The 25,914-nt window shown below is 44.1% G+C and overlaps 2 protein-coding genes across 3 annotated transcripts in view; both read right to left on the bottom strand.

The window, feature by feature from the left end:
* Positions 1–1,322: 1,322 nt before the first annotated feature.
* Positions 1,323–7,180, bottom strand: C14H5orf47 (chromosome 14 C5orf47 homolog). The gene is made up of 5 exons (XM_063168385.1): positions 6,883–7,180; positions 6,248–6,324; positions 4,671–4,773; positions 2,514–2,560; positions 1,323–2,163 (listed from the first exon to the last, which is right to left on the bottom strand). Exons 1-5 carry the CDS (start codon positions 7,178–7,180, stop codon positions 2,137–2,139), a joined length of 552 nt encoding a protein of 183 aa, XP_063024455.1. The 3' UTR covers positions 1,323–2,136.
* An 8,212-nt stretch (positions 7,181–15,392) lies between these two features.
* The window catches only part of CPEB4 (cytoplasmic polyadenylation element binding protein 4), a 37,600-nt gene continuing 27,078 nt past the window's right edge, over positions 15,393–25,914 (bottom strand). For both annotated transcript variants that reach the window (XM_063169035.1, XM_063169036.1), the window contains 6 exons: positions 25,453–25,626; positions 24,334–24,423; positions 23,754–23,872; positions 22,835–22,949; positions 22,389–22,570; positions 15,393–19,774 (listed from right to left, as the gene is read on the bottom strand). In XM_063169035.1, coding sequence (XP_063025105.1) covers positions 19,547–19,774; positions 22,389–22,570; positions 22,835–22,949; positions 23,754–23,872; positions 24,334–24,423; positions 25,453–25,626 — 908 coding nt within the window. In that variant the 3' untranslated portion in view covers positions 15,393–19,546. The remainder of the gene's footprint in view (positions 19,775–22,388; positions 22,571–22,834; positions 22,950–23,753; positions 23,873–24,333; positions 24,424–25,452; positions 25,627–25,914) is intronic.

A 25,914-nucleotide genomic window follows, 5' to 3' on the forward strand; every position in this document is an offset into this window, starting at 1 on the left:
ATCAGTGCTTTTCTGAATCTCTACTCTGTGATCCAGTGCCCTGAAGGTCCCTTATTTACTTCTCACCCCTTTTACCAAAGAGGGTTTCAATGAATTTTTTCATGTTTATCCAACCCTTTTTGTCTTTGTAGAGCACATTACTTACTTGGAGATATTTTAATGCAACACTGTAATTACATTTATTTTGCATTTTTCACTTAAAGGATCACATGAATTAAAAAGGAATGCACAGAGGTCTGAGTGGATTGGGCTGATGATCTGGTTTGCAGGCCCCTTTTTCAGCACTTTAACTGCTCTGATGACCTTTGTTCCCATCTGTACCTTTGAAATCTGGTCAGTACAGCAGAAAGCCAGACTTTCTTACACAAAAAGTCAAAAATCAAACCTGAATCAGCAGTTTCTCCCCAATGCAACAGCTGTTCTGGCCCAAAGTGATTTGAAAAATGTAAGAGCCTTTCAAAGTACTGCCAAATGAAAGTTCTGGATTAGTAGATCCCAACTAATTAATTATCTCATCACCACACAGAGCCTTTAGACTGAAGGAGGTACATAGGGATGATTTAAGGCCATACTTATCTTTTATAATTTCTTTTAAAACAGCCCCACAGACAGAGGTCTGTATTTATCCAAAGAATCTTAATGTGTTGGCTAAACTTCAGGCAGAGATTTAGGTTAATACACCTCATCTATCCTGTTAAAGTAGCAATTATGCATCTGGAAGAAAAGTGTTTCCAGGGCCCCTGAAGTCTGTGCCAGTAAAGCACCAACTGCAGCTGCAATTTACAAGAAAAGAAAAGTTAGGGAAACAACTCTACAATTTACAAACCAGGATTATAAACTAAATATTCCCAATGTAAACAATTCATTGATAGAACTGTGGGGACAGGGAGATCATCTCATTTAGTAAAAAAAAACCTCAACCCCCCCCCCCCCCCCCAAAATCCCACGTGTGACTCTAAACATGTGTTTTGAAAATACCAAAGAACTATGACATTTTTGTTCTGCCAGAAAAATGATTACATCTTGATTGGATACTTTGCCTTCTCATTTCCTTTTCCAAGCTGAAATGTCAACTATTTTAAGTAAAATCCAAATATTACCCAACCACAAACCAGAAGAAAACCTTGAACCTGCAGCTGTCCCTGCAAAGGTGCATTCCAGTTCCACACTTGCAGTTTTACCATGAAGAAAACAGAGATGAAACCTTTCCAAGTGCTTTGCTGCCTAATGACACCATCACCAGCATGTTATTAAAGCTCAGCACTCTGACACTGCAGTCATTTTATCTGCAAACACCAAGACATTATGGCAGGAGAAAACAATCCTTTTATTGAAAGCAAGGAGGTCTCGTTGTGACAGGTGAATGTTTTACTCCCAAGATGAACCCCATATACATAACTATTTTTATGCAGTTTTCATGTTCCATTTACACAATTTGCTGGCTTAAAAGGCTTTAACAGTCAATCAAGGGTTCAAGTATTAAGCTGCAGAACAGAAGAAAATTATATTGTGTTATTGAAGTCAGGTAGATAAACAACACCTCCTGATTGTGATGGTACCATTATGTGCCTCAGGATGAACAGAGAGAGAAAACATTCACCTGGTTTCATATTCCAAATACTTGCTGAGATTCATGTATAAATGGCTGAAAGAACAGAGAGGGTTATTGTGTAATATTTTAATATCATAAAGGCAAATTTATGCAAACCAGGAAAAAAGGAAAATGGGGTTTATGTCTTGTGTGGAGTTTTGCCTTACTGAATTTGTGTTTATTATTCTGACAGGCTACAAAAATAAAAGATATAAATATGGAGACAACAGTAAATGTGTATCTATTCTTTTGCAAGAAAACTGTCACAATATTATGCTCATTAAAAAGCTTTCTAAAACTAATAGCTCAGTGAAACACTAGACTTAATGGCTTGAGATAAATATCTTGCAACAGAGCTGTTTAAGCCACTGTAAAAACAAACCTCCTAAACAGCAGAAGCACAAACACCAAGCAAACAACAGAGAACCTGTGTTCCCTGAAGTCACTTTGCAGTCTTGCACTGACTCCAGGAAGAACTAGATCAAAATAAAAGCTTTCACTTTGCTTATATTTCCTTTGGGGCTGAATCTTCCTTTATTTCCTTGCTACACCCAGCCAAAGATGGACTCATCCTAGAGGAAAAAAGTGATAAAAGTGAGTTGGTACATTCCCATTAATATTAAAAAAAAAGTCTCTATATCAAGTGAGGCTTGTACTTTAGACCAGCAGGGAAGGATTTAGATCAAGAAGAAGGCAAAATCCTCCCTTTGCCTTGGCAAAGCACAGAGCCCTCCCTGTGAGGATGGAGCTTCTCTGGCCCCAAATCTGAAATCTTGAAAATATTTGAGTTCCATGTCAGTAATACTTTAAAAAAATAACTGCCACTTATTATAGTAACATTAAACAAGACCAGTGCATACTTTTAATATTATTAATTTCATATTTTAGGGTTTTTTTGATCTATAATAGACTGTCTACATACCCTGTCCAGGTATGCCCCATTCTGTGACCTCTGGGTCCTGTCAGAGCCTGCAGGAGAACATCAGGTGGAGGAAAATCATCATTTGCAGTCACATGGAATCTAATCTTAATTGCAACAGTCCAAGGAGTAAATAGGTAGCATTAAAATTCAAGTAGACTTTTGTTCTCTCAAAAACCCTATTTATAGAGGCAATAAAATGCAGCATTAATTTTATAAATTTATTAATCTAGGGAAAATAAAAAAGAAGATAAAAATGAACCCAGTTTATTCAGACTTGTTGATCCCTATCTAAATAACTTCTAGAATTATTCCATTTGCTTCTTGATTAATGAAAAATTCAGATCAATAGAAGACTTATCTCCTAGATTTGATGTTGTGCAAAATCTGCTAATTAGACAGAAGGTATTAGAATTGAGGGTTTTCACTGAAATAGGACTCAATAGAAGATTCTCAGTTAAAGCTCCTGAGAAAGAGGGTAAAATTACAATTAAGGATTGAGTAAGAGGGGAGGAGAAGGAATTGGTTGGTTGGTGAGATTTTTCAAGTCACTGCAATTATATATAAAGAAAATGCTCTTTCTCTAAAAGAAATGTGTGGCTGAAAAGGGGACAGGCCCTGTCCAGAAATCCAAGGTTAAACAGCACATGGTGATCCATCACAAACAGAAAAGCAGCCATTAGGGTAAGATGGCAAATCCACCCAGGAAATCATATATAAGCAGAATTTGGGGTTTTTTTCTTACAATAACTTGAAATCTAATAACCTAGTAAAGATTTCTCCTCCTTTTTTCTTGATACTTGTTCTTCTTTTCCTTGAAATCAAACAGACAAATCCAGGAAGGTTTTTTTTTTTTTTAATTCACTGTCCTACATATCCATGGATGTGTGAGCCTTCCACATATATCTATGTCCAACATATAAATTAATAGCTTTGCACACACACTTCTGCAATGATCTCAGTTCTGGGAGAAAGCACATGGAACAGCTTCCATGGGAGGAGAGATTTATTAGATTGGAACTTAGCACAGAAATATGACAGAGGCCAATGGAACCTTGAATATGAATAGCACATGATGAATAATTAATATCATGTCATAATTCCAGAATTAATCAGGAATTGGGTTTAAAGCCAACAGAAGAAGTGTTTTTGCACACAATGCAAAATATTTGCACAATAATTGCAGAAGTTGTTGAAGCATATTTCAGTGGAATTTCTCCTATTCAATAACATCCACTGGGGTAGAGATTTCTGTTCTGAACCAGAATTGGACCTCTTTTCTCATGAAGAAGATTTTTGAGGGTGTATTTTCTTGCCATGTGTGTGGAAATCTAATCCAACATTTACCAAATAAGACACTGACTGGAATGGTCCTACATTTTGGGATACACCCCAACATGCCCCCATGTGGAAAATTTCCATCAGCACCAATGAAAGGGAAGAAAAAGTGCTGTGGCTGAAAGTGGCATTTTAAACTTGCCTGGTAGCTCTTCATGGATTAGTATATTCTTTTTCCTAATAACTCATCCAACTGTGAAGCCAGAAATTCCAATTCCATTTGTAAGCATACGCTGTATTGTCTTAAATTGTGCAGCAGCTACAATGCCTCTAATTGAAATTGGCTGAATGCAGAACACCAGTTTTAATTCCCAAGTCATTTTCCAGTAATGAAAGAGCTGCATTCAGGGCACAGAGTGAGAACATGTTCCATGGTTTTGTTAAATTGTGTTACAGCAACCTTTGGGGAGCATCTAATTTATTTATTGTATGTATGAAATCAACCACTATTTTCCTACGTGAAAAAATAAATTATTATTCATACAACTACTGCCTTGGACCCATCTGTGAATAAGTTTAATTACGTATTTCACATGTTCAGAAAAACTTGCAGATGTTTGATGTGCATATCTTTAATGTCAGGCTGCAGCAAACACTTCCACCATCCTTCCTCCAAATTAACACGTACAAGACCCTCCATGAAACAAAAGGGTTTTTTCCAAAAAATCTGGAAGTGCCTAAAGTATGGAATGAATTCCATTTGTGAGTTGTAAAACCTACTACCAAAAAACCAGCTGAAGGGACCATAAACATTGGGATCTTCACTTGTATTAACAATTTGTTTTCTCTAGTAAAATAAAACATCAGCAGTTCATTTCCTACCTTCTCCATCCAACTGGCTGCAGGTCAACAGTCGACTTCTGAACCTTTCATTTTCCTCAAGCATTTTTGAAATCACTTTCCAGACCTTGTGCCAGACTTTGGACTGAAAGATAAAATGTGAAGCATCTAAAAAGTTTGCATTAAAACATCTACAGGGCAGAACTTTGAATTCCCCACAATGACTATGAAGTGCAGCTGGGTTTTTCTGTTGAGGACTGGGAAAGAAGGGAAGAAGGAATGTGGGACATGTGGAAGAATCATCTCTATTTAGAAGTCAGAAACATAAATTCCTCCATGATTTTTCACATGAGATCTCCACCTCCTTTCTTGCCTAGAACTCCTGTGTTTATCCAGTGCCCTTCTAGATGAGCAAAGCTCATGAAAACGTGTGTAGAGCCATTAAGCTTTTTCAAAGTCATCCAAAATGGTGGGCAAGAAAAGATTGTGTAGTTTTCCAAGAGCAAAAAGCTTCCCATGTGAGAAACAGGTGTCCCTGCACATAGCAGGGAATGGAACTAGATGGTGTTTAAGGTTTCTTCCAACCCAAACAGCAGCAAAACTGAGGCCCAAACTCAGATTCCAGAATAGCAATGCTCTTGCCTATCTCATATCAAATCCACATAATTCGTTTAGAGATGTTGAAAACCTTTATTTTAGAGGCATAAAGCTCTGTCCATAGTGGACGCGTTTCAAACTTGTGCATTGGAAAGATTAAATTGGAATTGTGGGCAAAAGCATTCAGGCAGAGGTGGCCTAACAAATAGAAATGGCTGTTGACACGCTGATGTTTGGACTATTGCTGGACCTCATCTGAGAAACTTGTTTAAATCTAAAGATAATTCCTTTCTCGAGGACATTTATTGCTAAAACATTCTATATATTCCTCATGTTTTTGAAGACTATTCAATGCACCAGGAGAGCCATATTCCAGGATGTTATTAGCTGTTCCTCTGCAGCTGGTAGCATTTTGCTGTTTTTAAATCAAGTATCTACGATATGGCTCTGTTCTAGTCCAGCTGATTACTTGTACTTCCCACATTACAGGATCTCATAATGAGTTACTGCTTAACAAATGTTCCTGTTAAAATTTCAGGCATTTGTCGAACTACTGAACAGGAACAGAAACACATTTGTGAAGCAGAAAGTAATTCTGCATTGCTCCAAGGATGGCATTAATAGCTCAGGTTCCTGCCTTCGCTTATTTGTAACTCATGGGATTTCTTTGTTTAAAACATGAGAGGAAGAGGAGCTGCAGAGCTTTTTCCTGCTGGGTTTCACCCCAAGGTGTGCTGCACCCTGGCCAAAATCCAGCAAAGCATTTCAGTACAGGCTTTTTAAGTCAACAGCATACTCTCATTTTTCAAGGTAAGCACATACTTAAGTGCTTTATTGAATAAGAGCCAGAATTTTAAAGCCTCCAGAGAGGGAAGATAATACCATTTTTTCTTTTCTGTAAGTAAGGTTTTCAGTAACAGGCTACCAATTCCATCTTTTCATCTCCCTCATGCTCTCACACACAGAGAACAAGCAGCTTTCTCAAATGCCAAGGCAGCTAATTGAGCTGCCACAATTTATACCTTTTTCTTCTTTCGTTTAATGACTTTATCAACGTTTCTTGAAGGGATGGGAAAGTCAAAGGCGTCAGTCTTAGCCTCTCGAGCGTCACCTACAAAGAGTTTAGAAAGCATTTTTTGAGTATTTAGAATATGTTCCTAAGGAAGGTGTTGATCACTGGCACAGGTTGTCCGGAAAAGCTGTGGAAGTGTGCAAGACAGGCTGCATGGAGCTCTGGACAGCCTGGTCTAGCAGAAGGTGTCCCTAGAAAGGGGGTGGAACTGGATGATCTTTTAGGTTCCTCCCAGCCCAAACCACTCTATGATTCCACAGAGATCCTTATTTCTGGTCACCGTACAGGGTATCAATCCTTACACCCTGCAGCTTGTTCCCTTCGTCTTTACTCCATTATAACCATGGGGCAAGTGAGCATCTTTCAAACACCACAAAACAGATTGCAAAACTACACAGCACCCACACAGACAACAGGCTTCTGGGAGCTTTTAATTCCCTCTCTTTCCCAGAACTGGGCACGGCAATCGAGGTGTGCCAGTGCCCAGAACAGGGGAAGAATCGCCCCCCACCCCGGGTTTTTCTGTTCCCGCTATTCCTAGTACAATTAAGACAACGCTTGAGCCACCTCCAGCCCTCGGAGAACCAAGGGGGCTGTCCCGGGGTCTACCGCGGCTGGTGCGGCTCTCGGCTCTCGCCTCGCCGCCGCTCCCCGCTCGCCTCCCGCTGCCGCCCGGCCTGGGACTGCGCCCGGCCCGCGGCTCCAGGGCGGCCCTCGGGGCCCCAGCCCGGCCCGGGGGGCTCTGCCCGCGGCTCTGCCGCCAGCCCCGGCCCAGGCGGATCACGGTGCCGCAGCGGTGCGAGCCGAAGCTGTTCACGTACACCATCGGCACGGGCGGGCGGGCGCGGCGGCCGCTCTCCATCTGCGGCGGGGCCGCGGGCATGAGGAGAACAGGGGCTGGGGGCTGTGAGGGTAACCGAGGATTGAGGGTTAGTGAGGAGAGGCGAGGGTCAGTGAGGGGAGCGGGAGCTGAGGGGAACCGGGGTCTGAGACTAAGTGAGGGAAATCGGGGGCTGAGAGGAGCCGCAGCTGAGGGGGCGGCGAGGGGAGCGGGGGACAGAGGAGGTCGATGAGGGGAGCGGGGGACAGTTGGGTCGGTGAGTGGAGCCGGGAACTGAGGGGCTGCATGTCCCCCTGTCCCTGGGTCAGTGCTAGAATTTAGCACACATTGCTGCTGCCCGAAGCCATGTGTTGATATATTTCATGCAAGGTATTGATCTGTTTATACCAGTGGTAAGGGGGCTCCGGGCTAAAGGTTATTTGATGTCTTGTTTGTCTCCACAGCAGGGGAACCCTGGGCATCCCTTTGGTGTGGGTGCTGCTGCAGTACCTGCACTGATAACAGGGATTTCCTCTCCAAGCAGTATATCCGCTCCAGCCACGTGCCACGTGCAGAAAAATAATGAAACATCAAATACCTTTTTGTCCTTTAGGCAGCAACCGATGTGTGACGCTGACAGGATGCCTGGCAGGTCAGTCCAGCCCATGCAGATGCTCTTGGTCCCATTGTAGCCGTGGGTTTGTTGGGTATGGACGGTGACAACTGGCATTCTCAAGGCACTGAAGAACTCCAGTCATAGAATCATGGAATGCTTTGGGTTGGAAGAAACCTTAAATACCATCCAGTTCCATTCCCTGCCATGAGCAGGGACACCTCCCACTATCCCAGCTTGCTCCAAGCCCCATCCAGCCTGGCCTTGAACACTTCCAGGGATGGGGCAACCACAGCTTCTCTGGGTACCCTGTGCCAGGGCCTCACAGGGAAGAATTTACGTCAAGTCCCACTGATGTTTTCTTTGTCATTAAAATATTGCTCCAGATTACTTCCCAGAGTTCAGTTTGCACACGGTCGCAAATTAGAAATAATAAATTCTATGAAAATACCTATTTTTCCTAATTGTTTCAGCAGCACTGGCAGCATGAATGGTGTTACCCTCTGGAATGGATGCAAAGCCAACCGTGGTCATTCCCCAGGCTTTGAAGAGGCTGAGGGTCCCTCTGTGTGTCCACAGAAGGGAACAGAGCTGGGGGAGCTGGGAAATGGACTCAGCCTGAAGAAAAGGAGGCTCGGGGGGGAACTTCTGGCTCTGCACAACTCCCTGACAGGAGCCAGGTGGGCACCCAGGATGAGAGGGAACGGCCTCAGGCTGGGCCAGGACAGGCTCAGGGTGGACATCAGCAGGAATTTCCCCATGGGAAGGGTGCTCAGGCACTGGAGCCCATCCCTGGAGGTGGCACTGGGTGCTCTGGGCTGGGGACACGGTGGGGATGTGGCACGGCTGGACTCGGTGGTCCCGGAGCTCCTTGTCCCTCAGCGGTTCCCGGCCGGGCCCGGCGGGCGCAGTGCGGGCGGGCCCCGCCAGGTGGCGGCCGCTCCCGCGGAACCGGCGCTGCCCGGGGCCGCCGCTCCGGCCGGCAGCGAGCGCGGCCTGCCCAGCATCCCTGGATCGCCGGCCCTTGTACACACTGCCCGCTAAAGGCATGCCGCGTATGCAGCCGCAAACGAGGGAAAACAACTCGCAGAGGCACGGCCTGACAGAGGAGTTAGTTAGGCATCTGCTGCAGGGTCCAAAGGGTGTGGACGGAAAAGGAGGTTGTAGGTGTGACACAACCACCGGGTCAGGAGGCTTGAGATCAACTGTGACCTCATTTATCAACTGTGACCTCAAATATCAACTGTGATCTCCTATATTTGGGAAAGGTTCTTCCCCCAGAGGTGCTGGCACTGCCCAGGCTCCCCAGGGAATGGGCACAGCCCGAGGCTGCCCAAGCTCCAGGAGGGTTTGGGCAGCGCTCCAGGGATGCCCAGGGTGGAATTCTGGGCCTGTGCAGGGACAGGAGCTGGATCAATGATCCCTTTGGGTCCCTTCCACTCAGGATACTCTGTGATTCTACAATTCTCAATTCCACTCCTCCACAAACCCAAACTCCCTCCTCTGTCAAAACCTGCACTAACCAACTGTACCAGTGAGGCAGCAGCCAGTGAGTTCAATTTGGGATATTAAACCCAAAAGCTTCATTAAAAACTGGTCCTGGTGTACAGACTTCCCCAGGTGCATCCATCCCAAAGGCCTGGTAAAGAAATCCCTTCTTTAGCTGCAGTGCTGCCCACACCACAACCCCCCAGTGAATGCTGGCACACAAACCCAAAGAGCCCCGTGTTCATTCCATGACTGTCTCGGCATTGTGCAGGAACACTCGCTGCTGTATCTGCCAGGGCAGGAGCTGCCGGTGCCAGCTGGCAGCTGCTTCCTTCCTCCGGCCTCCTCGGGGCACCACGGCTGCCAAGGCAGTGGTTTCTCAGCACCTGTACTCACAGAAATGCTTCCACCCTGCTAATGCAAACACACAGATCTCGTGGGGCACATTTTGTCCACTTTTCCCAACAGCACGTTGCCAGCACTTTGATCTCAAATGCAAATTCAGCTCAGATCCTTTTTTGGATCTGCTGCTACCCAGAAAAATCAGTGCCACCTAAAATCTCTCTGCAGATCTGTCAAGTTCAGCTATTTTAGCTGCACGCTGCTCTTCACCCACCTTTCCACATGTGTGAACTGACTACCAGCTGGCCACTATCTCTGTATTAATCACCCCGAACAAACATCTCAGCTTTTCACCACAGCTGCAACTGTCTGGTTAAAAATAGCCCAGATTCCAGCTTTCAGCCTGCACCTCACTGTGTGTGTGCTGTGTGCTCCCATGGCAGCTCCTCCATCTCACAACTTGGTTCCTGAATTCCATTGTTTCAGTTTTGCTTTGGCCAAGGATGTGTCACCATCCATGAGCCCTGACAGTCCTTTTAAAATGAGGCAGCTTTTGGTGCCTACAGCTGATACCAGGGAGAAGGAAGGAAGGAGCCATTGGGACATTGCTGCAAGCATGGTCAGAGATTCCCTGAAAAAACCCACCCTTCTGCTGCTGGGGGAGATTTGGGGTTCTCTGATAATTCTTTGCAGTGGAAAGTACTCACATGATTCCACAGAATTCACGGAATCACAGAATGGCTTGGGTGGGACCTTTAAAGATCATCTCAGTCTGGCTCTGCCATGGGCAGGGACACTTTCCTCTATCCCAGGCTGCTCCAGCCCTGTCCAGCCTGGCCTTGGGCACTGCCAGGGATCCAGGGGCAGCCACAGCTGCTCTGGGCACCTGTGCCAGGGCCTGCCCACCCTCACAGGGAACAATTTCTTCCATACATCTTACCTAAACTTATCCTAAAATTCAGCATAACTCAGGCAAGGCCAATGCTCATTAAGTGTAACATTACCTTGATGAACTGCAAAGGGTGAATACATCTGAGGTGGGACTCAGACACTGAACAGGGAAAAGTGTGCTCGTTCTGACAACAGCTACACTCAAACCTTGTTAATTATACCCTCAGCAGTAGCACAAACAATTATTCTATCACCTTCATTTTCACAGAATATTTAATAAGTGACTGGAGTGAGGGATTTCATTAGTATGTGGTTACTGCACAAAAGGCACTGGGGACCATTTATTAGTGTAACCAGGAATCATTATAAAAACAAAAGTCATGACTTCTGCTAAGTCAAAGCAATGAATTTGCTTTCAGCTTCTTCTTACTTCTTTCATCATTTAGCCTGGCTCTCAGTTAATTGTGTGAGCAGTAATGGGGCAGCAGAGAGAGAAAATGGAACAGCACCTGCATTTCACAGCAGTGAACCTGCCCAGCTCCCACTGCTTTACAAACCACACATGGGGATCTCTTCCTCCACACCCCTCATAAGGAGAAGCCAGTTCTCCCATCTCTTCATGCTGTGCATAAAAATATTTAGCAGAGTATAAACTGTGTTACATAAAAGCCTGAACCTCCCCTGGAGAGATTTCCAAATCACTGAGAAGATCCATGGGCTTTACAACAAAACCCACGTCAAGGAGATCAAAACCCCTGGCTTAGCAGAACTTTGTGTTACAGCATTTCAACAGATTGCCAATTGGAAATAAAACTATGGGGAAAACAGGGAGAAAAAACGAGCCCTGAGATTACACCAGAATGCACAGCCTGATTTGCAGGAAAGGCTGGTAGCCAAGTGGATGAAGCAGAAGGCAGGTGAGGACTTCACTTGCTCTGTTTTCATTTTCCAAATGAAAAATGAACTAAATGTGCAAGTTCTCGGTATTTGTTTCCAAATCAGAGACAGGGAAACTTTTCCAAGTTTTAGGCTGCAGAGACTATGATATTAAAGATTAAAAGTCTCCTATTCAGAGAAATGTGCAGTTAGATCCTGAGAGAATACATAGCTGAGAAAGTTCAGCCCTACCTGCCATAACCCTCCAGATGCTGAAAAAATCCTGGCTCATGCAGGATGTAAAATGCAAAAATCACTAAATCATCCCCAGATTCAGCAGTAATGTAGATAACCCAAGACCAGGCACAGAAAGCTCACAATTTCTTATTTCTCCTCTGAAATCCAATGGGATCTAGGCCAAAGTGTGACCACCAACACACCTGGCTGCAGGAGTGCCCATCCCTGGAGGTGGCACTCAGTGCTCTGGGCTGGGGACAAGGTGGGGCTGGGGCACAGCTGGGACTCAATGGACACTGAGGTCTTTTCCAACCCAAAAGGTTCTGGGATTCTCAGCAGCAGGGCCACCCCATAATGGCACTGAGCATTCCCTCCTCCCTCTCTCCGCCAGAGACATCAGGATGCTGCCAGGAGAGGAGCAGAGCAGGGCTCTGTCTCCTTGGGTTGCTCCTCTGCAGACAAAATGGAAGCAGTCACTGCTTTGTTCTGCCCTCTGTTCCTCCACAGACACCCCCTGCCAAAGCAACGCCTGAGCAAATTCCCTTTGCACTGAGTGAAGAGCTGGGCTGATCTTGCCAGTGTGTACAGAGCAACATCTGTCCGTGCACAGCTGGCCCACTGCAGCAGAGCTGGGGGCTGCTGCTGCTGCTTCCAGGAGAATGCCTCAGAAACGTGAGGAATCCCATTTAAACTCAGAAACACTTGGCATGAACGTGCTCCCAACCCAGCCCAGCCCTGGGCAGCAGCTTCAAGCCACAAGCAAGGCCTTACAAAGTGACACTTGGCCAAAGTGACAACTTAATGCACAGCAAGGCCTGAACAATCCCTGAGCAAACTGATCCTGGGCTGTGAGTCAGCAGCGATGTCAGATGGTGATTTACACCAAGCAAACATTCTTTTCAAGCCTTGGGCAGAGATATTTTTTTTTTAATGCATTGCTTTCCTTCCATGGATTTCAGATCTGGTCTGAGTTATTGAGGCACACAGTGTGTGTCCACTGCATCTACCCCATCACTGCCATTTAAAAGCAATGTTCTTCACTCCCATGAAAAGCAAAGCAACTCAAAGTTTTGAGATAAAAAAATACCCCACGACTGGCAGCAATAAAACTACATCCATTTTAAACATTAAGAATAATACAAACTCAAAATGTGTCCTCACAGTCATCCTTGACCTGTGCTGTGCTCAGAGGATTTAATCTCAGCTTTTATGACTCACCAAATTAAATTTCAGAAGGAAAAATGCAATCAAGCACTGACTTAATACATCTCTATATTTTATGTATACCAGGAGGACTGAGAACTTTGGACCAGCAAATTTCATGGAGGAACCTTAACAGAACACGGTCTCCCACACTCCATAAACAAAGTGACAGAGGCAGCTTCCCTTAGGGAGGGATGCATGCAAACAAACCAGCATTTAGTATCAAATTGTCTCTCTGACAAGCCCCACAAGAAGTCAGGAAATTATAGTTCCTGTGGCATGAAAACAGGTGATATCTGATGGCATCAATCAGAGCATGGGGGTGCAGGAAGACTTTCAGTGGTGTATTCAGAGCACTGATTCACTCCCTTCAGTTCCTCTGAGTGCACAGACAGCTGTGAGGATATTCTTATCCCACAGGCTGTTTTTCACTCTGACAAACTGAATCAGCTTTTTTCACACAGAGGAAGGGATGGCAGCTTTTCTCCTCATCTCCCCTTTCCGAGGCTGTGGCTTGTCCCAGATTCCCTGGAGCTGCACTGAGCGCTTTGGGAGCGGCAGCTGGAGGGTCAGGACTGGCAGGAGGTGTCCCACAACAACCTGACAGCCCAGAGCCCTCCTGGAGATCAGCTCAACCTCTGGATTAGAGGGAGATTGAGTCCATTCACTCCTGCACCAGCCTGGAATGTGGCAGCTCCTTCAGTGCCAGTGGCACCTGAGAGGGCTCATGGGGACTGTGATGGGGGCAGCTGTGCTGGAAGGAAAAAGCTGGGAATCAGACACTGGGAATTCTGGAATTCCTCCCAGCAGGGCTTACCTCCATCTTCTGGAGTCTGCCTGTAGCATTTACTTACAGCTTCAGTGCAAAAAGAAAGCCAAAATGGGTTTGTTGTGTCATTGCCAAAGAAACTTACCAGCAATTCAGAATCAGCCCATCACTCCCAACAGATTATCTGAAGTTTTGAATGATCCAGACCTTTCCCCTTATTGATTTCAAGGTTTTAGACTCTGCCTAGTAATAAAAAAATATTCACCAAGGATTCTTCAGAATAGGAGAATTCTAGAATATATATACACTGTAATCCCCAACTGTAAATGAAATGTTGGATTCTGAAAAACTCTCTCAAGTGTGCAGGACTTTGGGGTGAGGCAGGGAGTGCCCCATTTGTGAAGGACATTGCTGGTTCCACCATCACGGCATCCAAAGCCTCAAACTTCCATACTCCAGGACCAGATTTCAAGCCTGTCACACTTGTGAAAAAACATGAACACATAAATAAGCCCATGTTGTCTGAAAGACCATTTGCACTTGAAAACAATGTCAAGAACTGTGGCTATTTCCCAACAACCCCAGTGCAGGGAACAGAGGGATGAAGTTTCCCAGCCAAGTCACAGCTGGAACTGGTCAAGGGTGTCTGGTGCTGCCTGGCTGGCAGTGAGCACCGAGGCATTCCTGACTCACTGGGCAGGCAATGCACCTCCAGCCACTCCTGATCCCAGCTTTCTATTCAGTCGTGGCAAGGAATTGGGAATATCGGTGTGGAACCACCTGCAAAGCTTTGCAATTCTGTCAAAAACCCATTTCCAAAGGCAGGAGCTGCTCCACGTGCACCAAGTGAAGGCAAAAAAAAGTGAAGGGATCAGTGCTGGCAGAACTAATCCCATCAGAGCTGCAGGACCTTCGATTCCCAGAGCACCCACACAAAGGAAGGAGACTCACCATCCACTGAGCATTTGCACCACAATTCTTTCAGTGATGGCTCTCCAGATTAGCAGCACAACTCTGGCATTCGTTAAGCACCTGTTGAACAGTCCTTGAAGAGCAGATCTGTAAGTTAGAAACTCTTCACGAGACTATTCAGAGAGTTCAAGTTTAAATATTTTAGATTAAAGGCTGAAACAAGCAAGTTCTCTAAAATGTCAGATGCCTTCCCTGTGTTACTGTTAGATCACAAGTGTGAGACACTTAAAGAGGATTCCCAGCCTGTCCCTGCCTTGCTGGGCTCTGCCCCGGCCCCACTCTGGTTCTCTCTCTGTCCCACTGCACGGTGGTCTCTGGTCTCTCTCTGGCTGAAGGAGCTGGGACTGTTCAGCCTGGAAAAGAGAACGATTTGGTTGACCCAACTGTGGCCTTCCAGCAGCTGAAGGGAACATGGAGAGAGACCCTTTCCAAGGGATGGAGGGACAGGACACAGGGAATGGCTTCCCACTGACAGAGCAGGGTTAGATGGGATATGGGGAAGGAATCCTGCTCTGTGAGGGCGGGCAGGCCCTGGCACAGGGTGCCCAGAGCAGCTGGGGCTGCCCCTGGACCCCTGGCAGTGCCCCAGGCCAGGCTGGACAGGGCTTGGAGCCACCTGGGACAGTGGGAGGTGTCCCTGCCATGGCAGGGGTGGCACTGGATGATCTTTAACCATGGTGGGGTTACCTGTGCCTCGGTGGTTCTCTCCTCACCTGCTGCATCTTCACCTCCCCAAGGAACCTTTGCTGCATTTGAGACCAGAACCTAAACCCCTTTTCACCCCACACAGCCCAACAAAATCCCCTCCCCAAGCCCCACGAGCTTCGGCCACAAAGGAACGAGTTCCTACAGGAAGCTCAAAAGAAAAAGGTTAAGGAGAAACATTGAGTTAAAAGTTTTATTCATTCAACATCTCACATTACAAATATTTAAAAATTATATGCATACTGGTATAAATAGTCATTTGCAAACTATTTAATAACATTAATTTTCACTAGCACTTCAACAAATGAACTCTTTAAAAAAAGTAACTTGTGTTATATAACTTAGAGTAGAACATACAAAAATATGAACTTAAACGTGAAAATGACTTTAATAAAAAATGAATTACCCTTATTTAAAATGCTATAATAAATACTACAACCTCCCCATACACAGTAAAAACTATATGGAAATTCAGCCAAGTAGTACAATTAACTGACATACTTAAATAACTTTTCCTTCTGATAATATGAGCAATACATTGGGGGAAAAACATATTAGGGATTAGTAAAAACTAGACACCCACTTGCTAAAAGTTTCACTTCCAAAAAATATAACAAAAAAATCTGATGAAAATTATAAAAACTAATTATACTTTAAAATTTAAAAATATAAAAAATAAAACAGTTGAATACAATATTGTCCCAATTCTTACAATGCTATCACAGTAGCTTTAAAATAAGATAATAAAATAAAGCAAATGACCAAAACGTTTTATTCCATTTTTTTTAAAAATAATCTCAAATTTACATTAGTAGAAAGATTGATTTCTGATTCTTTTCTTTAGAAACACCAGCAAGAAAGAGGATTTACTAGAACAGTAGAAAATGACATTTTTAAATGTCTGCAATTAAAAACAAAGAATTACACTGCAAAGATCTTCCAGAAGTCTGAAATAGGTATTGCACATAACTTGAAGTTAACTTGCCACAATCCATCACATTCAAGTTTTAAATCACCTTTGAACAGAAGGTTTGAACTCTTCAAAAAACACAAGGGGTGAATTATCAAGTCTTTCCAACAGCATCCTTATAAAACGCTAAATTCAGTCACTGCAAGGTTGAAATTTGCATTCTGCAGAGGTCTGTGTATGGAGAAGTAGAGACTATACCAAAAAAGCACGGGGCAGTGGGGTTCCTTTACATATAAAATAATCAGAAACACTTTATTTTACATTGCAAAAATAACCATGGAATTACTCTGTCACTCCCCCGGGGAACGCCGCTGCTCATTAATGACACCCCCCCGCCGGTAGCTAATTACACGTTAATGAGCCTGGGGCTACACGGTAACCCCAGAGAGCCCCGTGCCATCAGGAGGCTGGGCCAGCGCTGTTGAAGCACAGAGTAATGGAGAGAATTGTTTATGCCCTGTAAATCGAAGTGTAACCAAAGGATCTGTAAACACGCTTGTCACACAATCACAAGTGAATATTAGTAGAATAACGATTTCTTACATTAGTCATGCATACTAACATTACATGCCTGCCACCTAGCAGGCTCTCTTTTATTCTTTAAATATAATTTAAAAGAGCAGACACGGTTCTGCATCAAACACCTAACATCGATTCTTTATTAATAATAAAAATGGCTAAACATTCACCAAAAACGTCTGCATTTGTGTATAATTTTTAAAAACTCAGTAAGAAGCGGTAGACAATTTTGATGGTTCTTGACTTTTAAATTTCTACACTATATTTATGCATTTAAATTTCATGGGTCTAAAGACAAGTGTCATTTGTCACTTTCATGCTTTTTCTTCTTTAATTCTCAACTTTACATATACTATTTCTTAAATTATATGTACACCAAATACCTGGTGCTGGGCTAAGATGTTTAAGCAACATGCTTTCTTTTCTCTGCAGATTCTAAAATAGCATTGCCAGTGCACAACATCCATAATTCAAAATGTATGCAGAGCACTGAAATGTATAAAAAGCAGAATATAAGAAAATAAAATTTATTAAAATTATTTATATTAAAAAATGAAGTATATGAAGATCTCTCAGTAATAAAAGTACAAAAAGCTACTCTTTGCAATATGAAAAATTGAGGTATTGCATAAAGAGATATCCCGTCAGTGAAAAGTGTGCCTAAAAATGCTCACTGTTGGAAAAACAAGATATACAAAAGTAGTGCATAACAAATATACATTATGTGCATGACAAAATAAGTTAGCTACAAAAACACTGTACCGAAATTCAGCAGGTCATGTACAAAGGGAAAAAATTATTATTCAAAGCTAGTTCTCAAACAGTGTTATTTTCTTGTAATGGAAACCCACCTCACCTGTTTGCTGGGTAGGATCGGCACAATAGCACACCCCAAGCCACCTACAAGCATTAAAAAAATGAAAGGAACATTCCAACTAGAATTATGTACTTCAGAGAAAAAAAAGTCCCTGACAATCTACACAAGAGCACTCTGCATTTGCATTACTGTTGTCAATATTTTCAGGGATTTCAGTAAAAGCAGCTCCCTTTCTATACTTGACTAATAGACAGCAAATGTCTCCATTTTGACCTTTGGAACTTGGTAAGGTATCAGTTCATTAAAGCCTGTATTGAACAGAAAAACTGCTTCTCATAAAGATAATGGGGGCTGGGGGAAAGGGATGAGGGGGGCTTCGAAGGGAGCAGATGTTTTCCAAGCAGTGCCAGGGCAAATCTTTGGTTTGGGAGACTCTCGGGTGGTCCCAGGCCCCTGGGGCCGGGCAGAGATTGCCACAGAATCACTTTGTTTGCACACTGCTACATCCTTGGTGGAGAAGTTGGCCAGGGCATTTAGTTCAAAAGTATTAAAAATAAATTTTCAGAACTACTCCTTCATTGATCTGTTTCAAACTAAACCCTCTGCACCCACTGGTCAGCGTTCGCTTCGCGTGTCCTGGGCTGATGCTTCTCAAGGCAGGACTGAGTCCCAATAAAGCCGGCGTTAATTAGCGATGTTGGCACTTCCACCTGCATGTCTTTATCTCCCCACAATCAGTTCTGAAGAGCTGGGATCTGAGCTGGGATTCTTTCTACAGGAAGAGTAAGAAAGGCATCTGCTCACCTGCACCATTCCGTGCACAAAATTGGGCCGGCGGTGCAGAGCAGGATTTGGGAACTCCTTGGGTTCATGCCTTCTGTTACAGCTAAATTTGAGGGGACAGAAAACTGACTTTACAGCCAAGATGGGAAACCAATAAGCAGCCAATTTGAGTTTGTGTGCCACAATGGAATAGCAAAACTCCAGTAAAAATCAGTGATATCCTTGAGGTATCTTTAGGTTTTCTACTTTTTCACGTCAAAATGGAGAGCAAAGGCTGGCCCCTGATGAATGTTAGTATATTAGGATATAGAGTTATATATAGCCATCAAAAATAAAATCTATATATTTATCCTTCAGGAGAGGAAATGCCAGTTCACTAGTTGTCATTACTCTAGCTTTGGTAGGATATCTAGGGCTGTAACCAGACAATTGAGTTCTCTTAAAGAAAAAAAGTGCACTCCCCCCTCAGTAGTAACTTTACTCAACTTTTACATTCAGGAATTCTTAAAATGTAATCATTTTGATGAAAATATAGTAAGCTCTGCCTATCTCATTAGTAATCTGGATGTGGGTGGTAGCCAGAGGCACGGTCAGATACACACCGAGCTAAAATTTCAGCCTCAAAACCCTTAAAAGAGTTTAAAAGAAAAAAACAAACAAAAAAGATCATTATTATAGTGCTGCTTCAACTTTGCTCATGCATTTCTGTTGCTTTAAACATGCTCTTTCCTGTTGGTAGGTAAATGCTAACTTCATCTGTTGCTGGAAAAATCCAAAAACAACCAAAAAAAAAAAATAAAAAAAGAGAGGCAAAAACAGGCTTCCCTGGGGGAAAAGTGTCAGAACAGACTGATAGTGTTATTGTTACACGGTTATTTAATAAAAGTATTATTATGTTCTTTATTAACAATAATTTAATTAAAAAACCAAAATACTCTATTGTTTCAATTCTCTTCTCTTAATATTTTTTCTCTCCTCTAAGAAAACGTTGCAGGAAATTAAGTGTTCTCTCGGTAGTAAAGACAAGAGAATGCAACTTACTTGCAACATGTTATCGATACGAAAAGGAGTTCCCAATACAGTTTTCAATGACAAGATTCTATAAAATACCCATTATAGGTCATTCTTTCATTAGACTATTGTTAAATTACAGACTACTACAAAAGGACATGCTGTGAGTGAGGGGCGGGGTGGGGAGGAACAGAAGAGTGCACTTAATTGGAGGCCTGCAAATGAGCGATCCTTTAGTTCCAGCGGAATGAAATATGTCTCGGGCGGTCCCCTCCCTCCTTGACCAGGGGCTTGTGGAACTCCCTGCCGGCCCGGGAATGGATAGCAGCCCAGCAATATTCACAGTAATACTGCAGACACGTCACGTTAGCACAGAAGAACGGGGCGAACTTCCCGCCGCAGCGGGCGCCCTGACACTCGTCACACAGCTGATCGTCCAAGACATATGGCTTAACTTCCACCTGCAGCCACAAAACGAGACAGTTGGTCATTCTTCAGTGCAAATTCTTAACCCCACACTTATGTTTTAGCAGGGCACACAGCAGTTATGCAGTAGGGAATGTTAAAATAGAGATTTCCCCCTCACGACACCTGAACGTGGCTGTTGAACACCCCAAATTCCAGGCACTTCAACACTTCTACCCCCTCTTTGATCCTTCAGAAAAACCCCAGAAATCAGTGCTGATCATCAGTCTGACACCTGCTGTCACTGATTTACAGAAACAACCTACTGACTGACACCAAAACCTTGGATAATTATGGGAGTTATTTTTGATATCCAATTAAGCTCTGTCCCTCTCAGGCAGGAATGGAAACTGATTATACAACACTGTAACTGCTGATTAAATATGCACATGTGTCTGAATTTCCAGCATTAAGACAATTCATTTATCCTCTAAATAAACACTTCATTTCTGTACTTTTTCCATGGCTTAGTCCTCTCAGCAAAAGGAAATCCACCTGATCTTGTTGGGATCAAATGAGAGGCTTACCACGGGCCTGATGCCCTCCTACGCTGCTGGCATTAAGGGCCAGGTGATGGGCAGGAATTCAGAACAGCAGAAATAAATATAGGTACAAGTTCCTGCTCCAGAAGGGTTTGTGAACCTTCTCTGAAGCTCACTGAATGTGATGTTTTCACCAACATTTTCAAACACCCAGGCTGTGACTGGTATCTCTGCTGTTATCTCTGCATCTGGCCTGGGGCTGCTCCCCCCTGCACCTCACAGGCCTCGGACACACCTCAGGCAAATAAGGACATTCACAACTTGCTGGGTTTTCAAACCCACCCAATTTTATCACAGTCCAGATGGCACTGCAGTAGTTTGATGTCATTTCTGCTTACAGGACACATAAACTGCTCAGACAGAGCACAGCAGCCTTTTTAATGACCTGTTTTTCTCCTCTTTCAGTGCTCAAGTTGCATTTCCCAAAACCCTGCCCTGTCAACTCAGTCAATTTGTACAAGAGCAGAAGCAGGCAAATATTCCTAACACCACATTCCCCATCCCCTAATCTGTTCTGCAGTAGGAGGATTGGGATTTTTTCCTCAAAAATGCTAAAAGGACAAAGATGCCACACAGGCCTCCTTCATGTGGTGATTCTGCTCTATTCCCTCTGCTCAGCCACCTTCAGAGGCCAAACTGCAGCTTGGGTGTCCTTGTCACATTAATTCTGAGTGGGACAGGGCTGGAACTGCTCCCTGAGCTGGGCACAGAGGATTTCCCAGTTCCAGGGAAAGCCTCAGTTACAGCAGCTCCATCAGGCCCTCTCAGGGTGGGAGCCCCAGCCCTGAACCCTTCCTGTGCATTATCTCAGGGCACACCCTTTAGCAGCACCTCCTTGCCCAATTTTACAGGAAATCCCTTCTTGTTACTGCTTTTTTTAACTAACTTTATTTTTCTTTTTGAAGAAAAGCAGTATTTGAAAACTAAAAATAAATAGAACCTTAATAAAAACTAGTGCTGCTGTATTTTTACCTCCCTCATGCGCCAAATTTCTCTTATAATGAATCCTCTCTGAGCATTATCTCCCCACACAAAAACTGCACCAAAAATGAGGAAATAGGGAGTGGGGGGGAGAGAAGGAAGGGGAAATAGATTGCAAAATTTTTTTTCAGAGTTTACAAGTACTTACTTAAATTTGTAGTCCCACCAGCTTCAATGGACCTATTCACCCAAGTGTCTGCTTATGCAAGCACAAGTTGCACAAGGGCAGCCCAAATTACTTGTTCAAAGCTGTACAGAACTTATTTCAGAGCCAAGATTAGAACAAAGACATTCCAATTCACAGGCCCACAGTCAAATTGTTGTTACAATTCTTCTGCTTTATAACCAAAGCAGAAGTGAAAAGATAATGGGCTAATCAGCCAAGTTTGGAGGTTTTCCACTATATTAACTTTAAAATTAAGATCAGCAGTGACAGTCATGTAGGAAAAATCCAGAGACAAAGGATGAATTGCAAGAGGAGATGTGAGCATCTGAGTTTCCCAAAACTGTGGTCTGAGTATCACTGTAACTGGCAGTTACATTTTAGAGAGATGAAGAAGGCAGAAAGCAAAGTGCTGATCCATTTGGCATATTGCTCTAATTTAAAATAATAAGGAATACAATAATAAAGGAAAGAAAGAAGCAAGCACAGCCTTTGCACAGGCTTTGGAGAGTGACTGCAAGGCTGCAGGGCACAGTAACAAGCTTACAAGGATGCTCTTGGACAGCCAGCACACATTGGGGTGGTTCTGCTTCTTCTCCCGAAAGAGGAAGAGCTGTGACAGGCACCTCCCTCCCTGCATCTCACAAACACCCCAAACCCTTGCAGAGGGAGCATCTGAGGAGCTCAGTATTCTTGGAAAAGGCCAAGGCAGCTGCCACACTTCCCACTACACTCAGCAACTCAAGAAAAGCCTTTTTCACAGTCACCTCCCACGTGCCAGCACCACCAGCTCCCCACCACTCCGCTTCCATCCCGTGCTGCATCCAAGAGGCACCAACACCAGGATTAACCTAGTGAAACACTGCCAGCACACCTCTGAGGCAGGGAGGGCGCTGGCAGGGGAGCAGGGGGAGCAGGCCTTACCCGTTTATCAATCTCTCCATGCTGCAGCTGGACGAAGCGGGCGCTGATAGCAGCAATGTAGCTCTGTTGGTTGGAGAACGCCACCCGCCCGGCGCCCTTGGGGTACTTCAGCTCGGGGTCCGTGTCGATGCCGGCGTAGCAAACCCCGCCGTAGAGCCGGTCCATGATCATCGCCAGCTCCACTGCAGCACAAAGCAAAACCAAACAGGGCTCTAGGCTGCCTCCTTTCACTCACTGCACCACCTCAGGATGCTTCGTGTCCCCCACTGTGTCACCACAAAGCAAAACCAAACAGGGCTCTAGGCTGCCTCGTTTCTCTCAAAGCACCGCCTCAGGATGGTTTGTGTCCCCCACTGTGTCACCACGCTCAGAATTCCAGGCTGGCTTCCCCCAGTGCTCCCCAAACCAGGCTGCACATCCAACATGCCCAGTGCTGCAGTGTGTACCTGCTCGTAAAGGCCGAGGAACACCACCAACAAAAATGGTTTTTCTTGGGTCAAGAGGCTGGGAACCATCCATAACAAAATCACTATCACTAAGGTTCCAAGGCCGGATCTGAACCTATGGACAAAAAGCCTGTTTTTTTTAACCATTCACAATTCAAAGTGTCTCAGTAATATAAATTACAACAGAGTCCTACAGAGAAGAAAACTTCTTAAACAGCTGTACTTTCTAAACTCTACTTGTTCAGTAAAATGAAATGGTAACGAGTTCTCTTAAGACAGACCATTTGAGGATGCTAAATTTCATCACTTCCTTGTTACCCAAATTTCTGGGGAAAAAAACCCTCACCCTCTGCTCACACATTTACTTAATCATGACTGAGCTGTGCTGTACAACCCCCTGGTCACACAGATCTGCACTGCTCCTGTTGTCCCAGCCTTATCTCAGTGCAGCAGGCTCCAGAGATGCCAGTTCAGCTCCTGTGCTGCTTTCTATTTGATTACAGCTGGCCAAAATTTGAAGCACAGGACTGGAGCAGAATTCTCTCCAGCTATTGATAGACTTGCATCAGCCTCCCAACCATTTGTATATTAATAATTTACAGTTCAATGCCATGGTATGCTCTTTAGGATTTATCTGTTATATACAACACTCAATATGAATTCTAGATGTTCATCATTAGCAAGCAAAAAATACCTGTCTGGAAATACATCTTTTTCTGATAAAAATAAGCATTGTAACTAGACTAAAAAACTTTCTTATGCCTAGTTCAAAACCATTAAGTTGGTCTTTTCTCTTCTTAATTTGACACCTTAAAGAAATTTTAACATTAACATTCTGAAGACAGAAAAAACTGCATGTGAAGAGCCCAATTTGTGATTATCACCCAGGAATTGTGCAGGCCCTGACAATTGCACCTACCGGTTTGTCTTTGATAGTGGGGCTGGAAACACAGAGATAGAGCTTTCCATCTTCTTCAATGCATGCATCAATCAGTGCCTGCACAGAGCTTTCATCTTGGAACAGCAAAAATGCATATCCTGGCCAAGGGAAAACACAAACATCACTGCTGCTGTTTGTCTACAGGATCAGAATTTCACTCAGAATTAGGTTTGACATCACGCTGCCACACAGGAGGGGAAAAGATTTAAGGTGCTCCCAGCACACATTTCCAACCCACAAGTGCTCTGGTTGATCATCTAAGGGACAAATCCTTCCCAGCTGCTGTGGAAGGCATTTAGTGCCTTTAAAAAGCTGTTACTACATGTACAGTAACAGGGGAAAGAGGGAAAATGGAATAAAGTAAAAACAGGAAGTTAAGGAAGAATTCTTTTAATGAATAATAACTGCAAAGCCATATTTGAAACTTCACCAGTTTAGAACAACGCCAAGGATTAAATTCTTTTTCCCCCCTAAACATTGTGTCACTATCAGACCAATCTTGTGCTTTATCACAAAAAATTATTCTAAAATGCTCATCTTATTGGTTTGCAGTATTTACCTTTAGGAGGAAAATAAGATTTGCTCTCTGCCTTGTGTGGCCAGTCTACAATCAAAGGTCCAAAGCGCCGAAAACTTGCAGTGATCTCATCTGGAACAGGAGAGAAGGGAAAAGGCATGACATTAAAATAAATTGAATTTAAGGCATTTGAAAGGCATTGATTTCAGGTAGCTTCATCCTATAAACAAACATTCTGTGACCCTCCAGGTTCAGCAGCTCACTGCAGTGCTCAGTAGCTGATGGGGGATCTTTGTGACAAGGCAGAACATCCTTATAAAACAAGACAGGCCAAAGCTCAAACTGTTCTTTCACTGATCATTATAAATAAAAGCTCATAACCCATTAATTCTCAGGAACTGAGCCACTGCATCTATACTGTTATAATGGTCAACTGCTCTCATGGGTGACATGAAATTCAGGTTACCATGTCACAGCAGTGCATTAGAAGCTCTGACACAAAAAGTGGGGATTAAAACAATTCTGTGATTAAGAAAAAAACTTTTCAGCTTTATTGTTGCATTTCTTCTAACTACTATCCCAGCAGGCTCGTACAGAGAGAACACAGAGCTCTGGTGAAATGAAGCTTCACAACACCTGCACCTGACCTTTTAATTTTATTTTAATAACAACTGCAGTATTCTGCCACCTGTATTTGTGTGATGAACCACCACAAACCCCTGGTGCCTCAGGATGCCCTGCACAGATTCATTCCTGTTGGGTTCTCACCACGCACAGGTCAGGAGCCACCACGGAACAAAAATCATTGCTGGAAACAACTTCAACTACACAGGAGCAACCACAGAGTTAGGACTTGCTGCCCCACACAGACCTTATAAAACTATGAGCAGCTTTTCCTGCTGCTGGCTTCTGGGGCCTGTACAATGATTGTGATGGAATTATGAGTTTCCACAGGTGATATTGGCTTGTTTAATTTTGCACTTTTGTACTTTTTATCCTGCTGAAGTCAGCTTAACGCGTGGACGCGCGATTTTGTGATTTTGTTCTTTGTGGCAGAACACCAGCCTAAACTCAGGAGAAAGACCCATTTCCATACTAAAGCTTGGAGCACAGCCACCCCTGAGCTGGCAGAGCGAGGGCTGAGCCCCGGGGGGGGTTTACCTTCATCGATGTCGGGAGGCAGCCCCCCCACAAAGACCTTGCGGGAGTAGCGCTCCACGCGCTCCCCGTTCTGGTGCGAGAAGCAGTGCGGGGAGCCCAGGCCGCTGTGCAGGCTCTGATCCCCGCGCCCATCGTCCAGGAACCCATCCTCCATGGGGAACAGCGAGGACTGACCTGGAGAGCGGGGTGGAAAAAAAGAGAAACAGGGAAAAAAAACCATACTAACAGAACAAAGCGCACACTGTTGGAATAATTGGGGAAAATGCACCAGTTGCTGCATCAGCAGAACTGGGAGTGATCTGCCCTCTGAATGAGCAGTTATGTTCTCGATTTCATTGCACCCTTTCAGTTTCCAGCATCATCCAGCAGCTCAAATGCTTCATTTCAGAGGAAAGGTTCCTCCTCATAACAAACCAGGATTTCTAATGGGTGCTCGAGCTGACTGCTTTCCGTAATATTTTG

This window comes from Melospiza melodia, chromosome 14 (assembly GCF_035770615.1).
Source record: "Melospiza melodia melodia isolate bMelMel2 chromosome 14, bMelMel2.pri, whole genome shotgun sequence".
NCBI classification, from domain to species: Eukaryota; Metazoa; Chordata; class Aves; order Passeriformes; family Passerellidae; genus Melospiza; species Melospiza melodia.